Source organism: Beta vulgaris, chromosome 5 (assembly GCF_026745355.1).
Source record: "Beta vulgaris subsp. vulgaris cultivar EL10 chromosome 5, EL10.2, whole genome shotgun sequence".
Classification (NCBI taxonomy): domain Eukaryota; kingdom Viridiplantae; phylum Streptophyta; class Magnoliopsida; order Caryophyllales; family Amaranthaceae; genus Beta; species Beta vulgaris.
The window spans coordinates 56,614,460-56,636,939 of NC_079206.1; the positions used below are offsets into that span (position 1 = coordinate 56,614,460).

General features: G+C 34.0%; 2 protein-coding genes across 2 annotated transcripts; both read left to right on the forward strand.

The window, feature by feature from the left end:
- The first annotated feature begins 10,005 nt into the window (after nucleotides 1-10,005).
- LOC104894031 (expansin-A10) lies at nucleotides 10,006-13,900 on the forward strand. Its single transcript, XM_010680189.4, has 3 exons — nucleotides 10,006-10,268; nucleotides 11,023-11,335; nucleotides 13,113-13,900. The coding sequence occupies exons 1-3, from the start codon at nucleotides 10,133-10,135 to the stop codon at nucleotides 13,417-13,419; spliced, it is 756 nt and encodes a 251-aa protein (XP_010678491.1). The 5' UTR covers nucleotides 10,006-10,132; the 3' UTR covers nucleotides 13,420-13,900.
- Nucleotides 13,901-20,988: 7,088 nt separating this feature from the next.
- LOC104894032 (chlorophyll a-b binding protein 4, chloroplastic) lies at nucleotides 20,989-22,393 on the forward strand. Its single transcript, XM_010680190.4, has 3 exons — nucleotides 20,989-21,339; nucleotides 21,438-21,853; nucleotides 22,054-22,393. The coding sequence occupies exons 1-3, from the start codon at nucleotides 21,134-21,136 to the stop codon at nucleotides 22,188-22,190; spliced, it is 759 nt and encodes a 252-aa protein (XP_010678492.1). The 5' UTR covers nucleotides 20,989-21,133; the 3' UTR covers nucleotides 22,191-22,393.
- Nucleotides 22,394-22,480: the final 87 nt, after the last annotated feature.

A 22,480-nucleotide genomic window follows, 5' to 3' on the forward strand; every position in this document is an offset into this window, starting at 1 on the left:
ATGACCACCAGAATCATAAAACCACGCTAAATTAAGGCTAAAACAGAGTAAATAAAACAAAAAAATCGAAGCAAACGACCACTGGAATTTATAAAACCACGCCTACAACAACACTAAGCTACCTTCAAACTACACGTAACCTTCACTTACCTAACGATTGCTTCCTTGGCAAACTAACCAAACTAACAACAACTAACACAAGCGGGGGACGGGGAACGGAACTCTAAGACTAAACTAGAATCTAGAACAAGGGACGGGGAAGGGAGGCTATGACCTAATCACTTCGAAACTAGAACAAAGGACGGGGAAGGGAGGCTATGACCTAATCACTTCGAAACTAGAACAAGGTAGCGGGGAAGGGGAACCTAGGACGACCTAAGCATCTCGAGAACCGGGGAACGGGGGAGAGGAAGCCTAAACTAGTCACTTTGAACCACTGAACCGAGGGGAAGGGAGGGGAGGGTGAAGGAGACGACAAACGAACAGGGGATGGGAGAAGGGGACGACAATCAAACAGGGGGTTAAGGAGGGAGAACGACGAACCAGGGGTAGGGAAGAAGATATCAACTGCGGAGGACCTAGGCAGAAGGGCCACGATAGTAACATAAAGTAACCACGACGAATACTAAATAGGATAAAGGAACAAAATATTGGGGGTTAGGAGGGCTCGACTACCATCATGAAGAGCCCGAGGTGGCTCACGCGACAGTCGAGCCCCTCTGGGGTTGAAGCTTTGCGGCAGAAAAGTTTTATAATTTTCTGCAAAGGAAATGTTAGGTTTTTCCATAGTTTTACCACAAAATTTGATAACACTAGAAAAAGCAGCGTCTTACAATAGAGGATTGTAATAAAAGTATTTGGACAACATTACCACATATCTTCCCAATTTCAATTTCCCCTCTTTGAAATCAGCAATCCCAATTTAAAAATAATTAATAGAAGTTGTAGATACCTTCATTCTATTATAAATGGCTATTCCATCATTAGAGGTTCGGCTGACAAAAGTTGGCCCAACCCAACAACCCGACACGAATCTAACCTAACCCGAAATAAGCGGGTTAGGGTTGGGTTTTTGACTCATTTAGGTAAATAAATTTAATTAAACGAGTTAGTTTCGGATTGACATTTTTGGCCCAATAATGATATGCTTTGACCTTATTAATTAGCTAATACATATAGAAAATTCTCGAAAAAATTATATTGATAAATCTAAAAATTGGTTAAAAGAAAGTAAAATATTGTTAAATTAGGTAATGATTATTTTAAGAAACTCTAAACATGCATACTAACAATAGTGAACCTGCTCATTTAGTTTTTTTAAAAAAAATAATTATGATTAAATGGGTTAAACGGGTTATATAGGTAACCTGTTTAAATAGGTCAGTTTAGGGTAGAATTTTTCAACATGTTAATTAAATGGGTTAGGTTTGGGTTGAGGGATTTTTGACCAATTTGTAATTGACCCGAACATGAACATGACCTGACCCTAATTAAAGGACTATCAACAAAAAAATTTTATAAGGACGATCTAAATCTCTTTCAATTGCCGCCAAAACTGCAAATTGGTTGTACTATACTACTATATGAGTACCAATTGAAAGAATTTTGGGTACTCATTCAACTAATTACTACCAATTAAAGCTTTATTTTTGTACCAAATTACAAGAGTTCTAAATGCAAACATAGATATATTAATAAGGTCCCGTTTTTTTTGGATTGAGAGAAACCGAACTGAACTGATTTGAATTGAACTGAACTAAATTGATCCGAATTAAACTAAACTGAAATTAATTGAATTGAATCAAGAGAAACTGAATTGCAGAGTGAAACTGAACTGAAGTGAGAGAAACTGAAGTGAACTAAACTAAATTGAAATTACCTGAACTAAACAGAAAATAAGTCCAAAAGAACAGAGCCTAGTATTTCACATATAAATACCAACACTTTCTCTTAAAGAACATATACTTTTTTTGTTGTTGAAAATAGGAATGCATTTAAATAATGTTAAATATAGAGTTATTACAATCCGAGATGTATGTAATTAACCATACAAAAATTAGGGGGGTGGGGGTGGGGAAGGGCCCTAGTTATATTTATACATGCATCTAAACCTCTAGCTTCCTTTGTTAGACAATCTACAAGTTGGTTATCTTCCCTCTTAACATGCTCTATCTTCACTCCATCAAGCCTTTGCCATAGCTCCCTGCACTCTAGAATTAGGGGAACAATGGTACCCCAATGGTTAGTAGGATGACATAACAAGCTCATTGCCACCTGGTTATCCAAACATATCAAGCAAGCAAGAATATTTCTCTTAATACAAAGGACCAACCCCTCTTTAATGCTTAACAAATTAGCCATAAGGCTGCTGCTAGAATACGTGCATATTACAAAACCATGGATCCATCTTCCGTTGGTGTTTCTCATCATTTCTCTCAGACCCGTGGGTTTATGTTCCTCCACAAATGAAGCATCAGTGTGAATTATGAGGGAGTACCTAGGTTGCGCAAGAGGAGTAGGGAGTGCGACACTCGTTTGATGGGGTGTGTTTAAGTAGACAATTTTTTTTTCAATTCCCAAGCTTGTTTCTTGGCCAATAAAATTGTGATTTCCATCTTCCTAGGTTCATGATTGAAGATAAGATTATTCCTAGATTTACAGATTTCGAAACACAAACAATGGAAAAGAATGCTCCACTATAGACCTTGCACTATTTGGGGGTTGGTAAGATTTTTTAGGAGCCAATCCGGGAAGGGAACATCTCGAAGATGTGGGGGGAAGAGGGGTGCGGTTCGCTCAAACTTGGTCAGGGATCAGGCACTCACACAAGATATGATTGCTATCTTCTCTCATATGGGTACAACACTCACATGCCGGAGACACAATAATATTGTTAATTAAGATAAGTACATTATGAGAGGGTTTATCTCTCCAGGTTAACCATATAGAAAGAAACGAATTTTGGGTAGCATTTGGGATTTCCAAATTCATTGTACATTAGTGTGGTATGTGGTAGGTTAGTTATGCTTGCTTTGTAAGCGCTAGCCAGTACGAAACCTGTGTGAGAGACAAAGTGTGAGGAGATAGCCTCGGGGCCTTTCGACAAGTTTGGGATGGGTCTAATGTCTCTAATCACCTAAATACAATCCGAAATATCATTTGGGATGTGACCTGGAAGGATGGTAGGTTCCACTTGCGCGCTATTCATGGTAAGGTGCGCCAAGCGAAGGTTCCCCTCATGATTGTTCAACGGGCCACAAAAGGTTGACCGTAGGATGCATAAACCTAACTACCTATCTTCCCAAATGCTAATGGTCATGCAATCCCTTATAATCCACGCACTATTTTCTTGTAATGTTTCCCACCCTTTGCCAACACTTTTCCATAGAGGTGAACCATTTTTGAACTTTGTTATGTGTGATTGATGGATATACTTTGAGAAAATGCAAGCCTTAGCTAGGTTATTTGGACCATGACCAAGTTTCCAACCTAGTTTGGCCATAGTCGGGACATTGAAGGCTTTTGACTCCTAATTCTCATCCCCCATTCTCCTTGGGTAGGAAAGTGTCTTCCCTAGAAATTAGGTGCAATTTTTTCTTCCTTTCCTCCTCCCCCCAAAAGAAATTACTGCAAATTTTGTCAATATCTATTAGTATAGAGGATGATATGAACGTAGCCTGTATATAGCTGCCAAAGTGAATTGGATGAGTCAAAGTCTTCCTGCTTTTGAGAGGTAATTAGTTTTCCATTTTGCGAGTTTTTCCTTACCTTTTCCACCAAGATTGCATTTGGGCTCTAGTATGTCTCTTATGGGACAATGGAAGATCTAAGTACATCTCTAGGTCTTTACTTTCGGACACTCCTAAGGTTTGTTGAAACAAGGATCTCATTTCGCTTGTGGTGTTGGGAGAGAAAATGAGGCGACTTTTGTCTTCATTGATTTTTACCCTGAACATTGTGAAAAAGTTTTTAGGGTATCTCTCACCGAGAATGTTATATACTCCTCGACTTTCCCAAACAACAGGAGGTCATTCGCAAAAAGGGGTCCATGCCTTGGAGAGACATTGTAATACTCCGTATTTTTAGTAAGTTAATATTTATATCTTTAGAAAAGTTTTGGTTGTTAAAAAGACTTTTTATATATTTAAAAGGCTTTTAAAAGAGTTTTTTAGAAATATTTTGAGTATTTAAAATAAATTTTAGCCCAAATAGATATTTGGGCCTAAGTTTACTAGTTTTAAAACCCAAGTACTTTGGTAACAAAATATTAAAAATGTTTTAAAAACAATTCCAAAAAAAAAAAAAAAAAAGGTTTGCAAAAAAAAAAAAAAAAAAAAAAAATCCGGCGGAGCTAAGAAGCACGCCATTTAGTGAAGATGTTTGTTAAGTTTTGTTAATTGTACTTTTCATTTTATCTTTAGTTATTTTATCTTAGATAATTATGTATATGGGATAATTTATATATTTTCCTAATCTTAGTTGGATAAGTGTACCTATTAGTTATATCTTAGTTAGATTAGTTTATCTTTTTCCCTAAATCTATCTTTTAGTTTCCTAATCCTATTCCGATTCTACTTTTCCAACTAGTATAAATAGGGGTCTCCACCCATCATATTCTTCACACCAAATTTGAGAAATAAATCTCTTTTCTCAAGTTTAAACTTTCTCTCCCTCTTAGCCTACCTTTTCTCTTCTTCATAGTAGTTATTATTAATTTTCAAGGTGCGTGTATTTGTAGATCTTTAATAATTGTTTTGCAAGTGTAGTATTATGTTTTTAGGAAAATCTTTTGGATTGAAATATAAGTTTTTATGAGTTTTGTTATGAATTGCATCTGTTTAATAGGAACATATTTAAAAGTTTATATATTTTATTTATGAACTTTGAATTATGTCTTTCATTTAATATATTTATAATTTTATCTTTGAATTTATATTCAAATATTTTAGAAGGAGTTTGATATTTAGATTCATGTCTAAATATTTAAAAAGGAGTGTTTTTGAACTACTATTATTTTTCAAAGGTTAACCCTTGAGCAAGTTATTTTATTTATGCCTTTGTATGGCTAAGTTTTAAGAATTATTATTCTTTTTAAAGGATGATTATTTCAGGAGGATTTTTATTAGTTATATGATCTTTTATGATCACAATTTATAAAGAAGCCATGGCTTGTTATTTACTAACAAGAACGGTAGCTATTATATTATTTACCCATGTACTTTTTGTATAAGTCATGTGGACAAGGTAGTTCCCCTCGTAATAGACTCAGTAAGGAATACTAAACTTGGGCGGTGTGCACACTTTAGGCAAGGTACCTAGGCAAGGAAAAAGGATTTTTATCAAGGTTATATACTTTATATTATACAAGTATCCAAGGAGTTTATTATACAAATTATTTCAAGTATACAAGGAAGGTTTATATGAGATTTTGAATGTTTAGTAAAGTATTTAAATTTCCGCATATACATGTACTCAGTATTTTTACTGACACGCTTTTGTTTTGTTTTGTTTTGTTTTATGGCTTTGTCCCTGTGATGACCCTTTTGGTGAGCAGATTTTACAGGTTGATTGATGCATACTTCATATGGGGGAGCTAGTGAGGAATCATAATTAGTCAAGGAGTTGTTATTTTATTTTCTTTATTATTGTCGTCATACATACAATAAAGTTTATATTTATAAAGAGAAGTTAGTTCAGTTATTCCGCTGCATTAGTTTAAAGTTTAGTTAGTAGTTAGTATTAAAGCCTTTAACGTTATCACGTGGCGGTAATACTCTCAAGTTTCTCAAGGAGTTTTATATTAATATATCTTTTCCAAAAGAGAGAAATTTGGGGGTGTTACAAAGTGGTATCTGTGTTACAGACATGCTTCATTAATCTTATGTGTGAGGTTTTCTAAGAGCAAATTAAACAGATAGGGAGACATAGGGTCCCCTTGTCTCAAGCCTCTAGTGTGATGAAAATTCTCTCCTTTTCTTCCATTAAAAAGAATAGATGATGAAGCATTTGAGATGCAGTCCAAATGATCTTTGATTGTATTCTAGTCTAGGTATACCCCCATGAGGCATTCTAGAACAAACCCCCACTCCACGCGATTATAGGCTTTCTCTAAGTCAGGCTTTATTGCAAATCAACTCGTGCCCCCTTCTCTTTTGACATAGAATGCAAGATCTTCGTAGCAATTACTATGTTAGTATCAGGTCCTCTTCTCTTAGTATAGATATTTTGGTTTTGAGATATGAATTCAGGCATAAGAGGTTTCAACCTATTCACTAAGATCTTGGTGACCACCTTGTATAATGTATTACACAAGCTGATAGGTCTCAAGTACTACCTATGGGGGGTACTGCTTCGGGATTAGGCATATTAAGGCTTCACACAGGGGTGTCAGGGACCTCTCCTTGTCTAAACCAATCCCTAATGGCTAGTCAAACCTCCTCCCCCACAATATCTCACATTTTTTGGAAGAAATTGGGTGTAGGCCATCAAGATCCGAGGTTCTGTTAGGGAAGTGCATGAAGAACAAAGTAGTCCTAACCTCCTTATCCGAAGGCAACGCTGTAACGCATTAAGTTTGTGGGTACATGGGTTGGTTGTCCTTTGGGCATTTCTAGAATGATGACTAGTGGTATATAGGTTCTAAAAAAAATTGAAATGTGGTTCCTAACGTCAATAGGTTCCGACAACCTATTACCTACATTGTCATTCAAACTTAAGATTTTATTAGAATTTCTTTCTATGATTACACTTGTATGAAAAAGCGTCTATTTCTCTCATCATCCCCAATCTTTCTACATGGCTCTTAGGCATCCATAGAGCTTCCTCTTGATTTAAAATATTTATTAGTTCAGTTTGTAGCTCTTTCTCAAGGACGAACAAGAAGTGAGAGTTTGGGGTTCAATTGGAAGGCTTTTTGGGTACCTTTTAGTCTAGCTAATATTATTTTCTTTCTATAGTTAAATTACCGAAGTTATACTTATTCCAATCAACCATAACTAGACCTAGGATGTAAGTCTACCACTAATTGTCATGGCACTGGTCATTTCCTCCCATTCTTGTTGGACAATTTTCTCCCATTCTTGTTGGACAATTTTCTCCCATTTTTGTTGGACAAAGGTCCTAAAGGCGTTGTCTTGTAAGTTGTAACCACATTGGTTCAAAACGAAATGATTTTTTCCTACTAGGTCTTTGATTAGAGTGGAGTGATAAAAGCAATGAATTATGGTCCGAGGTTATTCTAGGCAAGTGAGTAAGGAAAGAGTCAGGAATAGAACATAATACTTCATATACACAAACTACAAGTACAAGGTATTATAACAAGGACAAACAAACAATACAAAATGGTGAACCAGTTCTTATGACTTTAGTTCGAATTGAACCATGAAGTTACATATCCATGTAACGATGCAAGATTAAATTTGAGTTTGTGCAGAGTATTCCAAATGTGGGCCAAGTAGAACCTATGCTAATAAAATGTCGAAATTTCACTTTGCACTTAGCAACAGTTGTTGTTACAAGAGGCAAGTCACGTTTCAATTTCTCATGCAAAATGTAACAGAATCCAAAGGCCACTTTCTATCAAACAGCAGCCGATGCATGACTGATGCTCACTGATGATTAAGGTGTTAACACTATCCTTCCTATAAGTCATATAGTTTAAGGCTACAATACTTACCAGTTACCACATACATGATACACCCAATTATATTGGATAAACATTCTCCCAATCAACCTGATCAAATCTCACCAAGTTAATTTTCTTCCGTGGAAAAGAGATAACTTTCCAACTTTAATGATAATTCTATACAATTCTGACTAGTAGTACTTTAAAAGTGGGATTCCCTAATTTCCCCAACTATTTCCAAATTGTCAAGTCCGCTAACCTAAACCGAATTCACCAGTGGAAGGTTTTGGATCAATAGACCTTTAGTTGTAGCTACCTTAAATGAAAAAAAAAATCAGCCTCAAATCTCTAATTAGGGGATCCGTATGGTTATATATCCAGATCCATTATACATCGTGATATATTATATAGCATGGGTACTTCTTCTAGGTCACGTACTCGTACTCGCGCTCGTACCCGATACGATATATATCCTATATGGGTACGCGTACCCTTTCCTAAAATTTCAAAATCTTTGACGTCTTTTGTCCCCGTACCCGAATCCGCACCCATATCCGTCTATTTGCAACCTAGGTGCGTGATACATAATTATATTGTTTATTTCATTACTCCAACACTCTTGCTGTACAATGGAAGTTTATCATTAAGCAAAATGTTCTTTTTTTTAGAAAAAATAAAAAAGAGATAGAGAAGACTTACGTAGCTCGAAACAGATTTCCAGTATCCATTCCCATAAATATATCACAACAGAAAATATGTCATAGTGATATAATCTTATCATTTATCTTAGGGTAGAAGAGACAGACAAGAAATGAAAGGTAGAGTAAGCTAGTTGTGGCAACTAGTCCTTGTTTGGGGACCGTTGTTCATAATCATAGATGGCCGCATTCAACTTGGTTATCTCTAAATCTTCTTGAAAATAGGACTATGGGATCGGAGATAGAGAGCTAGCAAATAGCCCATAGTTTCAATCCCAGGTGGCATTGAAACTTGAGAATAAAAACTAAAACTAAACATCTAATTCATGGGAGGAGTGATCAAGATTAGCCTGGCCCGATTTTGGCCAAAAAATTTGGGTTATGGGCAATCTAGATTTGAAAAAATAGGCCAATTTTCGGCCCAACCCGAAAATCCCGCTAGAATCCCCGAAATATCAGGCTTTGACGCGGATTTTTTTTAGTCCGAACCTCGGCTCGACCCACAGCTTTTGTCCGAAATGGGCCACTTTTTTTTTACCAAAGCCCGACCCATGATCACCTCTAATTGATGGATAACTAAATATGAAATAGATTACGTTAAAGATTTTAATATAACGACATGTTTGGAGCGATATGAAGAACATAATCCGATCTAATTACAAGCCTAAATACGGCTACATAGTAAAACTAATTACCAATGGAAAAAGTAGCACATCATGCTTGTAAGATTATTTTCTCTCATCTTCTCCAATATTAGACTAACCACATGTGCAATACAATTAAAATCCCCTACCACGAGGTTAGTATTATTGTCGATTTTATTTTTCTCCCTTCATTTCCAAAAATAATTAATCTAAATTACTTTTATGCATATTAAGAATTTAAACTTTAGTTTAATTTTTTTTGGTTCTAAGAGCGAATAATTACCTTGATAGTAATCTAGTCTGAAGTGGCATCTTATATTGTATTCGTGTGGTAGAAATAAAATTCTTTATATTCTGAACCCAAATTTTCTTTTAGCTAACTTGCTTTATAGTAAGAAACTGGAGTGCCAAGTGGTAATGATTATAAGATCTAGAATCGATGATTCTCAAAATTTGACAGTTTTAAATTTCGGTACCCAAATCTCTACTCTCTCCGGTCTTTATTAATTTACCCGTTTCTTTTGCACAAAGTTTTAGGAAAAACAATGTTGTGAGACATAAAAAGAAAAAGAAACTATTATTTTATGTCAAAAGTTAAATGTATGTGAGATGTAAAGTTAGTGATCCCATTTCAAAAATAGCAACAAAATAAATGAGTAAACTAATAAGGGACACCCAAAAACGAAATACGGGTAAACTTATAAAGATCGAATATAATATTTCAAAGGAAACGATATAATGCACCAAATATATTTGATTTCCTTTCCTTTAACAAGTGCAAAAATATAATACTTTATCTTTTTTACAATCCAAAATTAGAAAATTGAAGTTTAAATTTAATCAATTTCTCAAAAATTAAACAACACTCCTAATCACTAATAAGTAATCATAGTAGTAGGATCTCAAAACTCTTACCTCATCTGCCTCGTGTGTGCGCGCGCTCTAGCTAACTTCCAACTTTACGCCTCTTTAGTCCAAACACCAAACCTCAGTACCCCCACTCTTCAGTCTTCCCCTTACTTTTTCACTCTATTTATTTCCGCCTACCCCGCTCTCAATTTTACTCACCTCATTTCACAATCACAAATCCTCTTTATTTCTCTCACCTCTTTTGCAACTTCCAACCTCTAAACTTCCTTTAGTACACTTCACTAAAGGAACCAAACATGTCTAACCTTATTCCTCTTGTCCTCACTATTTTCTCTCTCCTCTCCTTCTCCTCCGTTGCTCACCCCGTCGGTGGAGGCTGGACAGATGCTCACGCCACCTTCTACGGTGGCGGAGACGCCTCTGGCACAATGGGTAAGTCTTTCTTTAGTTGTCGAATTATATACTTCCTCCGTTTCAAAAGTAACTTGATACTTGCATTTTCACGGTCTCCAATGCATTATATTACTCACTCCATTTCAAAATATTACACTTATGATATTTAAGGTCAAATTTTGACCGTAAATTACTCTCAGTTTATGTTATTAAAAATTATAAAAAGTAATAATATCATTGTAGTATTTTAAGACAAACCTAATAGTATAATTTTTATAATTTTGTTTCACATTATACTTTTCGTTTCGAATTAAATGCATCAAACTTACTTACTTTCATGCATGTCGAAGTATTATTTTGACCACAAATATCTATAATTACATATAAATAAAAATTATTTCTTATAAAAGTACATTACGAGACGAATCTAACAAGATTTTATTTTTTTTCATTATTATATATAAATAAATTGTAAATCTTAGTCAAAGTCAAAAGTGTGAATAGTAAAAAGTGAAATTGTTGCATTTAATTCAGGATGGAGTAAGTAATAGATATTTGTGGTCAAAAAGTATGTGTCTTATGTTATTAGACACAAGGTGTAAATATTATTAATTATGTTTAATGATGTTACTATACATTGATAAATCTTACACGATTTCACATGAATTTACGGTCAAAGTTTGTAGATTTGACGTTTAAAGTGTAAATGTTCATGCCAGTAAAAACACAAACATACTTTAATTTGTTATTTACAAGGGACATGCATGTTGATACTAGTAAACAACTATTGCAGGAGGAGCATGTGGGTACGGGAATTTGTATAGCCAAGGCTACGGCACAAACACTGCAGCGTTGAGCACAGCTCTGTTCAACCAGGGCTTGAGCTGCGGTGCTTGTTTCGAGATGCGGTGTGTAAGTGACGCAAAATGGTGTTTACCTGGCTCAATTGTTGTCACTGCTACCAATTTCTGCCCACCAAACAATGCCTTACCTAACAACGCAGGAGGCTGGTGTAACCCTCCTTTGAGGCACTTTGACCTTGCTCAGCCTGTTTTTCAGCAAATTGCTCATTACAAGGCTGGAATTGTCCCTGTTTCCTTTAGAAGGTTTGTTTTATATTTTAATTTTGTAAAAAAATCTCATGAAATTAAGCTTGTTAGGCTCTTTTTTTGGACTTATTTTTAGTTCAGTGTATCATAGTTTAGTTCAAAATCAGTTCAGTTTAATTTTTCCCTTAAAAAAGAAGCCTTATTATTTAGAAAAAATTGTCAAAAAAAACCTTTTAAAATTCAACTTAAAAAAAACATTATTTGTAAAAAGAAACCACAAACTTAATTTTTCGTGCAAAAATAAACATATTTTCATGTTTCGGTGTGCTTTTTTCAATTCTTGTGATAACTCTTATCTTTTTTTAACTCCTATTTTCATTAAGTGCAATACCACTCGTATGCATTTCAAAAACTATACTAAAGCATGAGAATAATAAGTTTCATCTTGCAACAAAAAAACTTAAGTTTGTGGTTTTTTTTCGAAAAAAATATTTTCTCTTGCAAATATTGAACATTTAAAAATTTTTTTTTTACAAATTTTCCTATTACTTAATTACTTTACAAGAAAAAGTCAAGGATATCAAAAGTTCAAAACAAGGTAGGGAAGTAAGTTTTTTCTTTTTACAAAAAAGGGTTAGTTGATTAATTATTTTTGTATGCATGCTTTACTTTTAACTGTTGATGGGCCATAACTTTTGGTTTTCCTTAACTGTTTCGGGAGGTTGCTTTTATAAAGCAGGGGTGTGTTTCATGTCTGGTTAACTAGTTAGTACAGTACTGTATCTGCTTTTCTGTTGTTTGATGTCTGCATGTTATAATATTGTATTCATAAAGTAAATTTTCTAGGACCGTTAAAAAAAAGTAAGTTAGTATTAGTAGAAAGATTAGTAGTGCTAGGCTGCTAGCTCTTTTTTTAGACTTTAGTTCCATGTTACTCCTATGTGGCTATGTGGTTCATGTTTATAATTTTTTGCGAGGGAAAATAATTATTGTTCAGAAAGTTTGGCATGTTACATTCATGCTAACTAATTTATTCAAAATAGCAATTTATGTATAATTGATTACATATACAATTTGATGAACATAGTTCAATCTTTCATGTTCCTTAACGGTTTGGTAGACATGAACAAATAATGGTAAAGATAATGAATTTATTCATGTGTATGTCATGTTGATACTTGATACCCATATTTATGGGGTTATCGGCTATGGTGATGGATCTTCATTCATCAATGCATAATTTTAACTATTGATTTCTTTAATTCCATGCACTTAAAAATTATAAAATATTGTTATTTTATAGTATCTATTTCACATGACTATATTTTCGTGACATAAACAATACAAGGTCAAAGAAATTAAAATGTGTAAATAGGATAAAAGTCAAACTACATCATCAATTTTGAAACGGAGAAAGTATATATACTTCCTCTAATCTGTTTTAAATGAAACATTTGTTTTTTCACGCAACTCAACGCTCTTTTTTAATCATTAATATCTTTAGTTGTGAAAATGTGAAAAATATATAAAAAAAAAATTAATAGTATGTATCGAGACAAATCTAACAATATTTCATGTGATTATGTTTTTCTTTATATAAATTCGACAAATTGAAGTCAAATTTGATCGATGAATAATATCATTTCACCCAATATTTCATTTAAAATAGAATGATAGAAATATTTTTATTTATAAATTTCATTACCACTCAATATTACCTGTCGAGTTTCAAAAAGATAAGTGTGTACCCATATATTTAATTTCTTTGTATGACCTGTCAAAATACTATTGCACCAATATTGGAGAAGTATTAATCGAGTGTAAATGGTTACAGGGTACCATGCAGAAAGAAGGGGGGAATCAGATTCACAATAAACGGTCATTCATATTTCAACCTGGTATTAATCACCAACGTCGGAGGTGCAGGTGATGTTCATGCAGTTTCAATCAAAGGGTCTAGAACTAACTGGCAATCTATGTCCAGAAACTGGGGTCAAAATTGGCAAAGCAACTCTTTCCTTAACGGTCAAAGCCTTTCCTTTAAGGTCACCGCCAGTGACGGCCGCACCGTCACCGCTCTTAACGTGGCTCCTCCTAATTGGTCCTTTGGCCAGACCTATCACGGTGGCCAGTTCCATTAAAATATAAATATTAGATATTTTTACTAGATAATTAAGTGTAGATTTTCTTTGTGTGGGTCCAAATTAAGGGTTAATTTTAGGGTAACCCTTATCATAGTATATCAGTCAGTCCTGAATTAAAAAAGAAAAATTGATTTGGGCTTTCTTTTATCTCACTAAGCCCATATCTTTTTTTCTTGTTTTTTTATTCAGTAATGGGTCATTTTATTTCTGTCCTTGTATTTTTATGGGACAGAATTTGGGCCGGGGTGGGCTTTTACCACCCGCCCATTTAAATTTATCTTTTTTTTTTTCGGGTTGGAAATTGGAGAAATTATTAGGGTTTGGTTTGAAATTTGAAGTTTAGTAGTAATTAGTGTGTTTTGGTTGGTGTTGAAGCGAAATCAAGTGTAATCACTGCTTCTGCAGTTAGAATTATGTACTTTGCGAGTGTGTGTTTAATACTTGTTACTAAATTTATGAAGAGACGTTGTTAGGTTAATGATTGAAGTTGTTCTCTTCATTCTTTTATGCGTTATATACTTATATGATTACTATGGTTTATGATTTATGATTATGGGAGTACTTTACCTTAAAAGAAAAGGGTGTTGGGTTTGTGGTTTCTAGTAGTTTCTACCTGTCAATGTGCACGCCTGCATGAAGATCCCGTGTAATGATTCAAGAACAACACCGAATGATGAGATGGTAGGCACGTGAATAGTTAATAGGTCGGCAAGCTACATTTGACTAAAGTTTGTTTGTGATTTATTGAAGCATAGATTATTTTCTCAATTAATCTATAGTTCTATACTATGCTACATTTGCTTTATCACAAAGATCAAGGAGGGAGTGGGGACCATTGCCATAACAAGAATTAACAAAAAAGCAAAGGGGTAAATTGTGGGACCTATGTACTATATATGAAAATATTTACAAAAACCAAGGAGAGAGTGATGGCAAATTTGTAAATAAAGTGTGGGACCAATGTATTATATATGGAAATAGTTGCAAATGTAGCAAATAAATTATAACACACCTAAATGGCAAAATGTAGCAAATAAATTGGGACAGAGGGAGTAATATATTAAAAGGCGTTCATAAGAACGTCTATGTGCCATGTGGCACTCTCTTTTAAGACTCTAATGCATATGCTCTATTTTCATGTCAAACGACCTCTCAAACAAAAAAAATAATATTGTGTGGTTAGAAGGTATCGAACACGTGATCTTTGAAAGGAAAAATGAGAGCTTAACCATTGATCCAACATAACATCACTGAATAATATATCAAAATAAAATATAATAATGTCTTGTAATTATATTTCATTAAAAGACTACACAAGTAGTTAGATACTTAACACATTAATGGTAATGATAATAGACTATTGTGGTCAATTTTTTTCCTCACAAGACAAAAATTTAGGAAAGGAAACAACCCGGAGCATTGCCCGGGATACTCACTAGTTAGATAATAATACATTGTCTGAGACGTGTTATAAGTCTTATAACCAGTCTTGCGTGTTCGCGAATAATTTGGGATCTGTTCAATTATAGTTCGGTCAAAGCTCGAGTTATGGTGGATCGGCTTAGATTCAGACTCGACTCGAACCTTAATGAGCAGAGTTGAGCTAGGCAAAAGCTCGATTCGAATATACTTTCATATAGAAAAATAATATGTTTATATATATATATATACACATAAATATATTAGCTTAGATATCACGCAATAATAATAAGTTAATAGTTTTATTGTCTAAAAGAAAACCTATAAATTTCAAATATTAAAAAAAGGAAAAACAAAGAAAACATGTAAAAACTATGGGTGAAAAAGAGTCAAGTTTGTTCGAGAACAGTTCGAATTCGACTCGTTTAACATTTGGTCAAAGCTCAACTGAAAAAATTCGGCTCGTTAAGCTTCGAGCTCGATTAAATATAAATGAACAAAGCCAAGTAAACTTCAAGCTGGGCTGGAGTCAGACTGATAAGCAGTCTTAGTCTTGTATGTACTTGTGTTGATTAATTCAGAATTCAAATTAGAGTTTTTTTGTGGGGATATACCAGGATAATACATTTTGTGGGAATATATTTCGCAAAATTTTTCTGTAGGGGTATGTCAGTCTAAATTTATGTTCTGTTAAAAGGTACTAAAAATACTATTTTTGGCGAGAAAGTCAAATTTTCGGCCTTTGACTTGGTAGGAACTCGCGAGTTAACTACAAAGTGAAAATGAGTAAGTTGGAGGGAAATGATGTAATAGAAGAAATTGAATATTATGCGCTATAAACATAATATTTAAGCAAGTCAAAGGCCAAAATTTTGACTTTCTCGACAGAAATAGTGTTTTTGGTACCTTTTAACAGAACTTAAATTTAGGTTTATATATCCTCACAATTTTTTTTTAATAAGATACATTACTACAAAATACTCTATTACTCTTATATATCCCGTAAAAAACTATTCACATTACTACAAATTACTACAGAATATTACTCTTATAGCTCGGAATGGTCGAAGAGTCGATCTAGAAATGAATGTAACTAGGTCTATCCCCACTCCCCCTAGTTACCTTTTGAACATTTGGGAAGAATTTGTATTAAGGCTCCAAGCCACTAACCTTTAAACATTTATGCATTCATATTTCACCAAAAAAAAAAACAATAAACATGTATCCCCTCGAAAAAATAATGATATACTCCCTCCGTCCCAAAATATAGTTCCCATTTCCATTTTGGGTGTTCCAAAATATAGTTCCCATTTCCATTTTGGGTATCCCAAAATATAGTTCCCATTTCCATATTTAGTTCCACATTTTTCCGTAATTTGCTAGAAAAAACGCGTCCCGTCATTTATTTGCTTCTTGAACTTTGTTTTTTCCTTTGTTTATTCAACCAAAATGTTACAATTAATGCTCTTTCACCAATTATCTCCATTCTCTCTCCTAAAATCATCTTTTCCCATATAACATTTATTTAAATAAACAAAAAATCTTTACTATCCCAACTTGCATAAATTACCGTGAAAAAAGGGAAATGGGAACTATATTTTGGGACAGAGGGAGTAATAAACATGTAGGCAACCCTTAAGAAAGGACTCTGGTCTTACCTATATTTTTCAAATTCGACGTAGCTCATTTCGGACTTCGATGCTTTAGTTTAGCACATTGGGAGTTGTGAGAATAAATGTCAACAGTAAAATAGTTATGCAAGAAAACGCATAAGTAGTACTACCTCCGTTCTCTTTTAGTTGCAACGTTTGACAAATTGCACTATTCATGTTCTCTTATTTGACCACATTTATTGATTTATATGTTAAACAAAATATAGTCATGTGGGGTCTTGTTTGATTCGTTTCGATGTAAGCTTTCATAATATCAAATTTTTATAATTTTTACTTACATAAAATTAGAGATAAAACGATTTGAAATTGTACATTGGCAAGCGTGAAAGTCAAAACGTTGCAACTAAATAAAAACAGAGGTAGTACTGTCATATATAAATTGAATTATATTTTATAAATTAATAAATATTGTATATCAATTTATGAATGTTGTATTTTTAATTTATAGATGTAATATATTTAAACTTTAATGCCATACTTTGTAGATAAATTGTTGTATTGACGATCAGTCCCTATCCTATCTTATAGGTAATCATGTATTAAATTATAAATGAATGTTTTATACTTTCTCCGTCCCATAATAAGTGAAACACATCTCTCTTTAGAGAAGTGTTTAATTTATTATGAAACGGAGGAAGTACTTCATTAATTTATAATAATTGCATTTTATAATTAATGTTATATCTAAATAGCTGTAATTTACCAAATTGCCTATGATATATTCCAAAACTCACGTATAATAAGAGTTAACTAGTATTTAGATTCGAGGCAATGTCTCGAGTTTCTCTGTGCTACAATTTAGTAGTAGTAATAAGTCATTTCATACTCTATTTAAAAAATCATCTCATTTATTATATGGATTTTTTTTAAAAAATCATTTCTATATCATCATTAATTTTGATTAAATAAGCAATAATAGTATGGTGGAGTGATGGTTGGGTCACTTTCTTACATACTTGAGGTTGTGGGTTCAAATTCTCACATAACATATGAGAAAGAGGTGTTCATAAAAAATCGAAACTGAAAAAACGTACCGAAATACTGAAAAATCGGTCTAAATGGGTGGTTACCATAATGATAAAAAAAAGTTTCAACTGTACGGTTTTCGAACCGATAAAATTAACAGTTTAACGATATGGTTACGGTCTTACGGATATGATTTTTGAGTAAAAGGTTAACCGAAATACTGAAATATCATTTTTCTCTATTTAACTGTTGTGGAACATTTTCAAACAATTACACTAATTCTAATATTTGTTCCTAAGTTACAACAATTAGGAAAAGTATGTAATTTAACTCTAGTACTAGTATAAGCACTATAATTAGGAAATGAAGTTATTATTAGTCTTAATCATATTTTTCAAGGATTTATTATCCACTTTATAATACAATTTATATTAGAGTATATATAATATTAAAATATATACACAAAAAAGATGAAAATATATAGTACATTAAGTAAAACATAAAGTAGAAATTAAATAACGGTTAACGGTTAATCGAAAAACCGTACCGAAAAAACGGTTAACCGCTTAAGCGGTAACCGGTCTAGACTTTTACGGTTCGTTAAAAGAGCGAAACGAAACTTACGGTTACTGAATCGAAATATTGTTTCGGGATGGTTAACCACCCATGAACACCCTTAATTCTTAAGTACGCTCTTTAATATATTAACTAGTTATTAGGCCCAGGCTATGCCACTGGTAAGAAAAAATTCTATTTATTAATATAATTTTTTATGATAATCACATTAAATACAACTTAGTCTAGCGGTTAAGACTTTAGTATATGTACTTGAGGTTTTGGGATCAAACCATATACTACGCAATTTCTAATTTTTTTTTATTGTGCATGGATTACCTGAATTAAAACTTCCTAGGGAGAGCGCCACGTGACACAGTTTCTTGTTTATGCACGTATTTTAATATATTTACTAGTTTTTTTTTCCGAACGATGCCTCGGGTCAGTTACAATAAATAAATATGTTATTATTTTTAAATTTCATTATTTATTTTGCTACTTTCGTATTTTTTGTCCATTAAGAAATTGAAAAATTCACGTCACGACATGATAAGTAATTTTTTTTTGAAAGTTTCGAGTTTGAAAATAATACTCCCCTTAAAAGGAACCGTGGTAAGAGAATATGACATCAATATTCTCTTGTAAGTTACGTAATAAGAGTGTTATAATTATTACAAGACTTTATCATATTTATTATTTTATTTGAAACATTAGACAACAAAGTAATAGTCTATTGATGGTTAAGCTCTTACTTTTCATTTCAAATGTCAAGTGTTCGATACCTTTGCACTTACATTTTTCTTTAAAATGAAGAGTACACATAGACATAAAATATTTACATTAGAAATTTGAGCAGAGTGCCACATGATACATAGGCTTTTTTTAGCACGCATTTTAATATATTTGTGTACATATTATTTTATATTGTAAATAAAGTTCTTAATACTGCCCGGTCAAAAGTCTGTCAAAAGACTCGGGCCCAATACTATGAATAAATATGATGGCATTGAATATTGTGCTCATCTGTTCCAGAAACTCACAGGTCTTGACCAGGCCCAGTACTCAATGAATATCATGGCGTTTATCATAATCTTTCTTTAGTGCCAGGTATAATTTCGTTTGAAAGGAAACAGCCAATGTCGATGGTATGCTCAAGGAATGTTGAACCCCTGCTATACATTGGAGTAGATAAAAGCAATAAGTAACTATCTAAACTTGATTACTCGAGTAGCCTATTATTATGACGAATTGGTTTTAGGATGGAATTTCTTTAGATTTATACGTGGTAAGAAGTCTCCTAAATTAGCTCGTATAATTTAAGTCCATGTTCTATATTTTACCTAAACTTTAACATGGTCGGTGATAAAGCACATATAGATCTCAAATCCCAACTCATTATTAGTTCTAAGAAGAAAAAAGAATAGAAGATGGAGAAGATTTGACGATCTACTCGTAGGTTGGGGTGTAAATACGACGAGACAACTCGTGAGCTACTCGAGATCAGCTCGGTTGAAGCTCGAATCAAGATGTTGGTGAGTCGAGTTGAGCAACTCGAAAACTCGTGAGAAACTCGAATAACCAATTACCTATAGCAAAATACCTAAATTTGATATATTTTCTACCTTATGATTGCTTTTAACGCGGGACACTTGCAAGCATCTTGAGATCTACTCGATCAAATCCTGAGTAGGTCAAAACTCGACTTGAGTGAGCTTAATTTAATTCGAGCTCGACTTGATATGCTTACAAGTCGAGTCGAGCTAGCCCAAATTCGAAGTCGATTCGCATCATTTACACCCCCACTCGGACCATCAAAGCTAATAGTAATACTATTGACAGTAACATCTAAACTCAGGTTGGAAATCTAGAAAAGGGAAACATGGATGTTTTGACTTAATGAAATTCATAAAACATAAGAGCACTAACATGTGATGGAGAGTTTTATATAGAACTATTTGTTGTTGACCACATGTGGTTTGTCCCATTTTGGAGAAGAGGGGAATAAGTTTGAGGAGCTAGTCTTTCCATCACCGTATTTTCAGTAAGGGATCAACATTCTTCTGAATCGTTCATAAATACGAATCTTACAATATCTTGTATGAATATATACTATACCTTTTTATAGATTGAAATAAAACTCCAGGCGCCTTATTTCAGATTTGGAGAGCATAATATCAACAAAGCAAAACATATTCAACCATTATACAAACCGAAAAGTTTTTGATGTCACTTAACCAAAATTTCAAAAATGATACATATGTGCAGCCTAAGTTCTATATTTCACCTACCTAGTTCTATACACTAGCAATCATAATGGTCAATTAATAGTACTCTCCTCCAAAACAACATTGAGTCAATTAGAGACTATCGGAATAGGAGCGAACAACTAACAAATATCAACTAAATAATATAGCGGAAATCTATTTGTTTGTCGTAATAATTTTTTTCAATTATTTTTGTTTGAATATTTACTCGTGTAATAGATGTCAATTAATTTAGCGGTATGATTTTCTAAAAAGATGAGCTAACCTAAAACTTAATATTGTCTATAGCACTTGCCTTATGGCTCCTAAGTCCTAACCACCATAAGTTTTACTTGGGCATAAGATGACTCAAATCCTACCAATCTTTCATCATTATAACTAAGGGCTCGGCTATATCTTCCCAGATATATCATGGTAAGAAAACACAACAACCTACCACCTGTCAACCACTAGATGGATAGCTAAGATTCCACTTAGGAAAAATCTTCCAACATGGCATTTAAATTGGACCCATATGATCTATTAGAGCCAACAGAAACAAAGGAATAGATATATGGATATGGCATTAGATAAGGATAGTGAAAAACACTTCTCATTGGCTAATCTTTAACTCTCAAACCCAATCTAGCCCTTGATTTCCCTACAACAACAAAAAAATCCAACTCACTAAAGTTCCAAATAACTCCTAAATAAACAAGAGCCACAAGACTTGTATTGAAATGAAAATACAAGGGAGAGCGTTACACTAGACAAAGCCATCACAACTTTGTTAACACTCTTCCTTCTTAATCATTTCCCTTCAATTAAATTTCTTAGTTGAAACCAAAATATAAGATGGCAGCAGTGACAACACAGGCTTCGATTGCCGGATTCCGGCCATGCGCATCAAAATCGAGGTTCTTGACGGGTGCTCCAGGAAAACTAAACAAGGAATGTGGTGTTAGATTGCCCTCAACTTCATCAACTAATTCTTTGAAGGTTGAAGCTAAGAAGGGAGAGTGGTTGCCTGGTTTGGCTTCCCCTGCCTATCTTAATGGGAGGTAAGCATGCATATCATTTCATTTCATTTGCTAAAGTTGTTTTTCAACAGGGTGCACTATCTCTTAATAATATGTAAGTTAACACTTTAATGCAACAGTCTTCCAGGAGACAACGGATTTGATCCCTTGGCATTAGCTGAGGACCCAGAGAACTTGAAGTGGTTTGTGCAAGCCGAGCTGGTGAACGGCCGATGGGCAATGCTAGGGGTGGCTGGAATGTTGCTTCCAGAGGTGTTCACACAGATCGGAATCATCAACGTTCCGAAATGGTATGATGCAGGGAAACAGGAGTACTTTGCCTCATCATCGACCTTGTTTGTGATTGAGTTCATCTTATTCCACTATGTGGAGATAAGGAGATGGCAGGACATCAAGAACCCAGGAAGTGTTAACCAAGACCCTATCTTCAAGCAATATAGCTTGCCTCCTAATGAAGTTGGTTACCCTGGTGGCATTTTTAACCCTCTCAACTTTGCACCTACTGCTGAGGCCAAGGAGAAGGAGCTTGCTAATGGTATGCCTCCAGTTCTTTTGCTCTTACAAACTTTCACACGTAACACTATCATGTTAGGAATTAAACTTATAATCTATCTAACTGTCCTAAGGTAGCGAAATTCCTTGTCGCATAAGTAGCGACCTGCACGAATAGACGTGATCTTATTGAATTTACTCACCAACTGAGACCTGACCTGTGTGTTTTTTTACTTATGTCAGGGAGATTGGCAATGTTGGCATTCTTAGGATTCATTGTGCAACACAATGTGACTGGAAAGGGGCCTTTTGATAACCTTCTGCAGCATCTATCAGACCCATGGCACAACACCATTATTCAGACATTCGGTGGTAACTAAGATCCATCTCAAAAACTAGAAGGAAACACTGCGTTATAGTTCTTTTGTAACAATCATATCTTTTGTGGACTATGTGATATTGAGCTTCTGGTAATTATTAAAGGGTTTCCAATGTACAGAGCAACTGAAGTTGGCACTACTATTTTTTCCAATCTTTAGCTTTCATGTTATCATATTTTTACTGCTTAATTACTTGCTTAGCACATCATTATTCTTCATCTCCCTGAGCTTGTCAGCCTCTCATACGTCGAAGTCCGACATAATCTCCCATTTTGTGACTACTTTAACTA

Excerpts from the sequence above, each read along its gene's own strand:
- LOC104894031 (XM_010680189.4), top strand. The coding sequence starts at position 10,133 with ATGTCTAACCTTATTCCTCTTGTCCTCACTATTTTCTCTCTCCTCTCC. Across the intron at positions 10,269-11,022 it reads AGACGCCTCTGGCACAATGG|GAGGAGCATGTGGGTACGGG; the intron begins GTAAGTCTTTCT and ends CAACTATTGCAG. Across the intron at positions 11,336-13,112 it reads GTCCCTGTTTCCTTTAGAAG|GGTACCATGCAGAAAGAAGG; the intron begins GTTTGTTTTATA and ends AAATGGTTACAG.
- LOC104894032 (XM_010680190.4), top strand. The coding sequence starts at position 21,134 with ATGGCAGCAGTGACAACACAGGCTTCGATTGCCGGATTCCGGCCATGC. Across the intron at positions 21,340-21,437 it reads CCTGCCTATCTTAATGGGAG|TCTTCCAGGAGACAACGGAT; the intron begins GTAAGCATGCAT and ends TTAATGCAACAG. Across the intron at positions 21,854-22,053 it reads GGAGAAGGAGCTTGCTAATG|GGAGATTGGCAATGTTGGCA; the intron begins GTATGCCTCCAG and ends TACTTATGTCAG.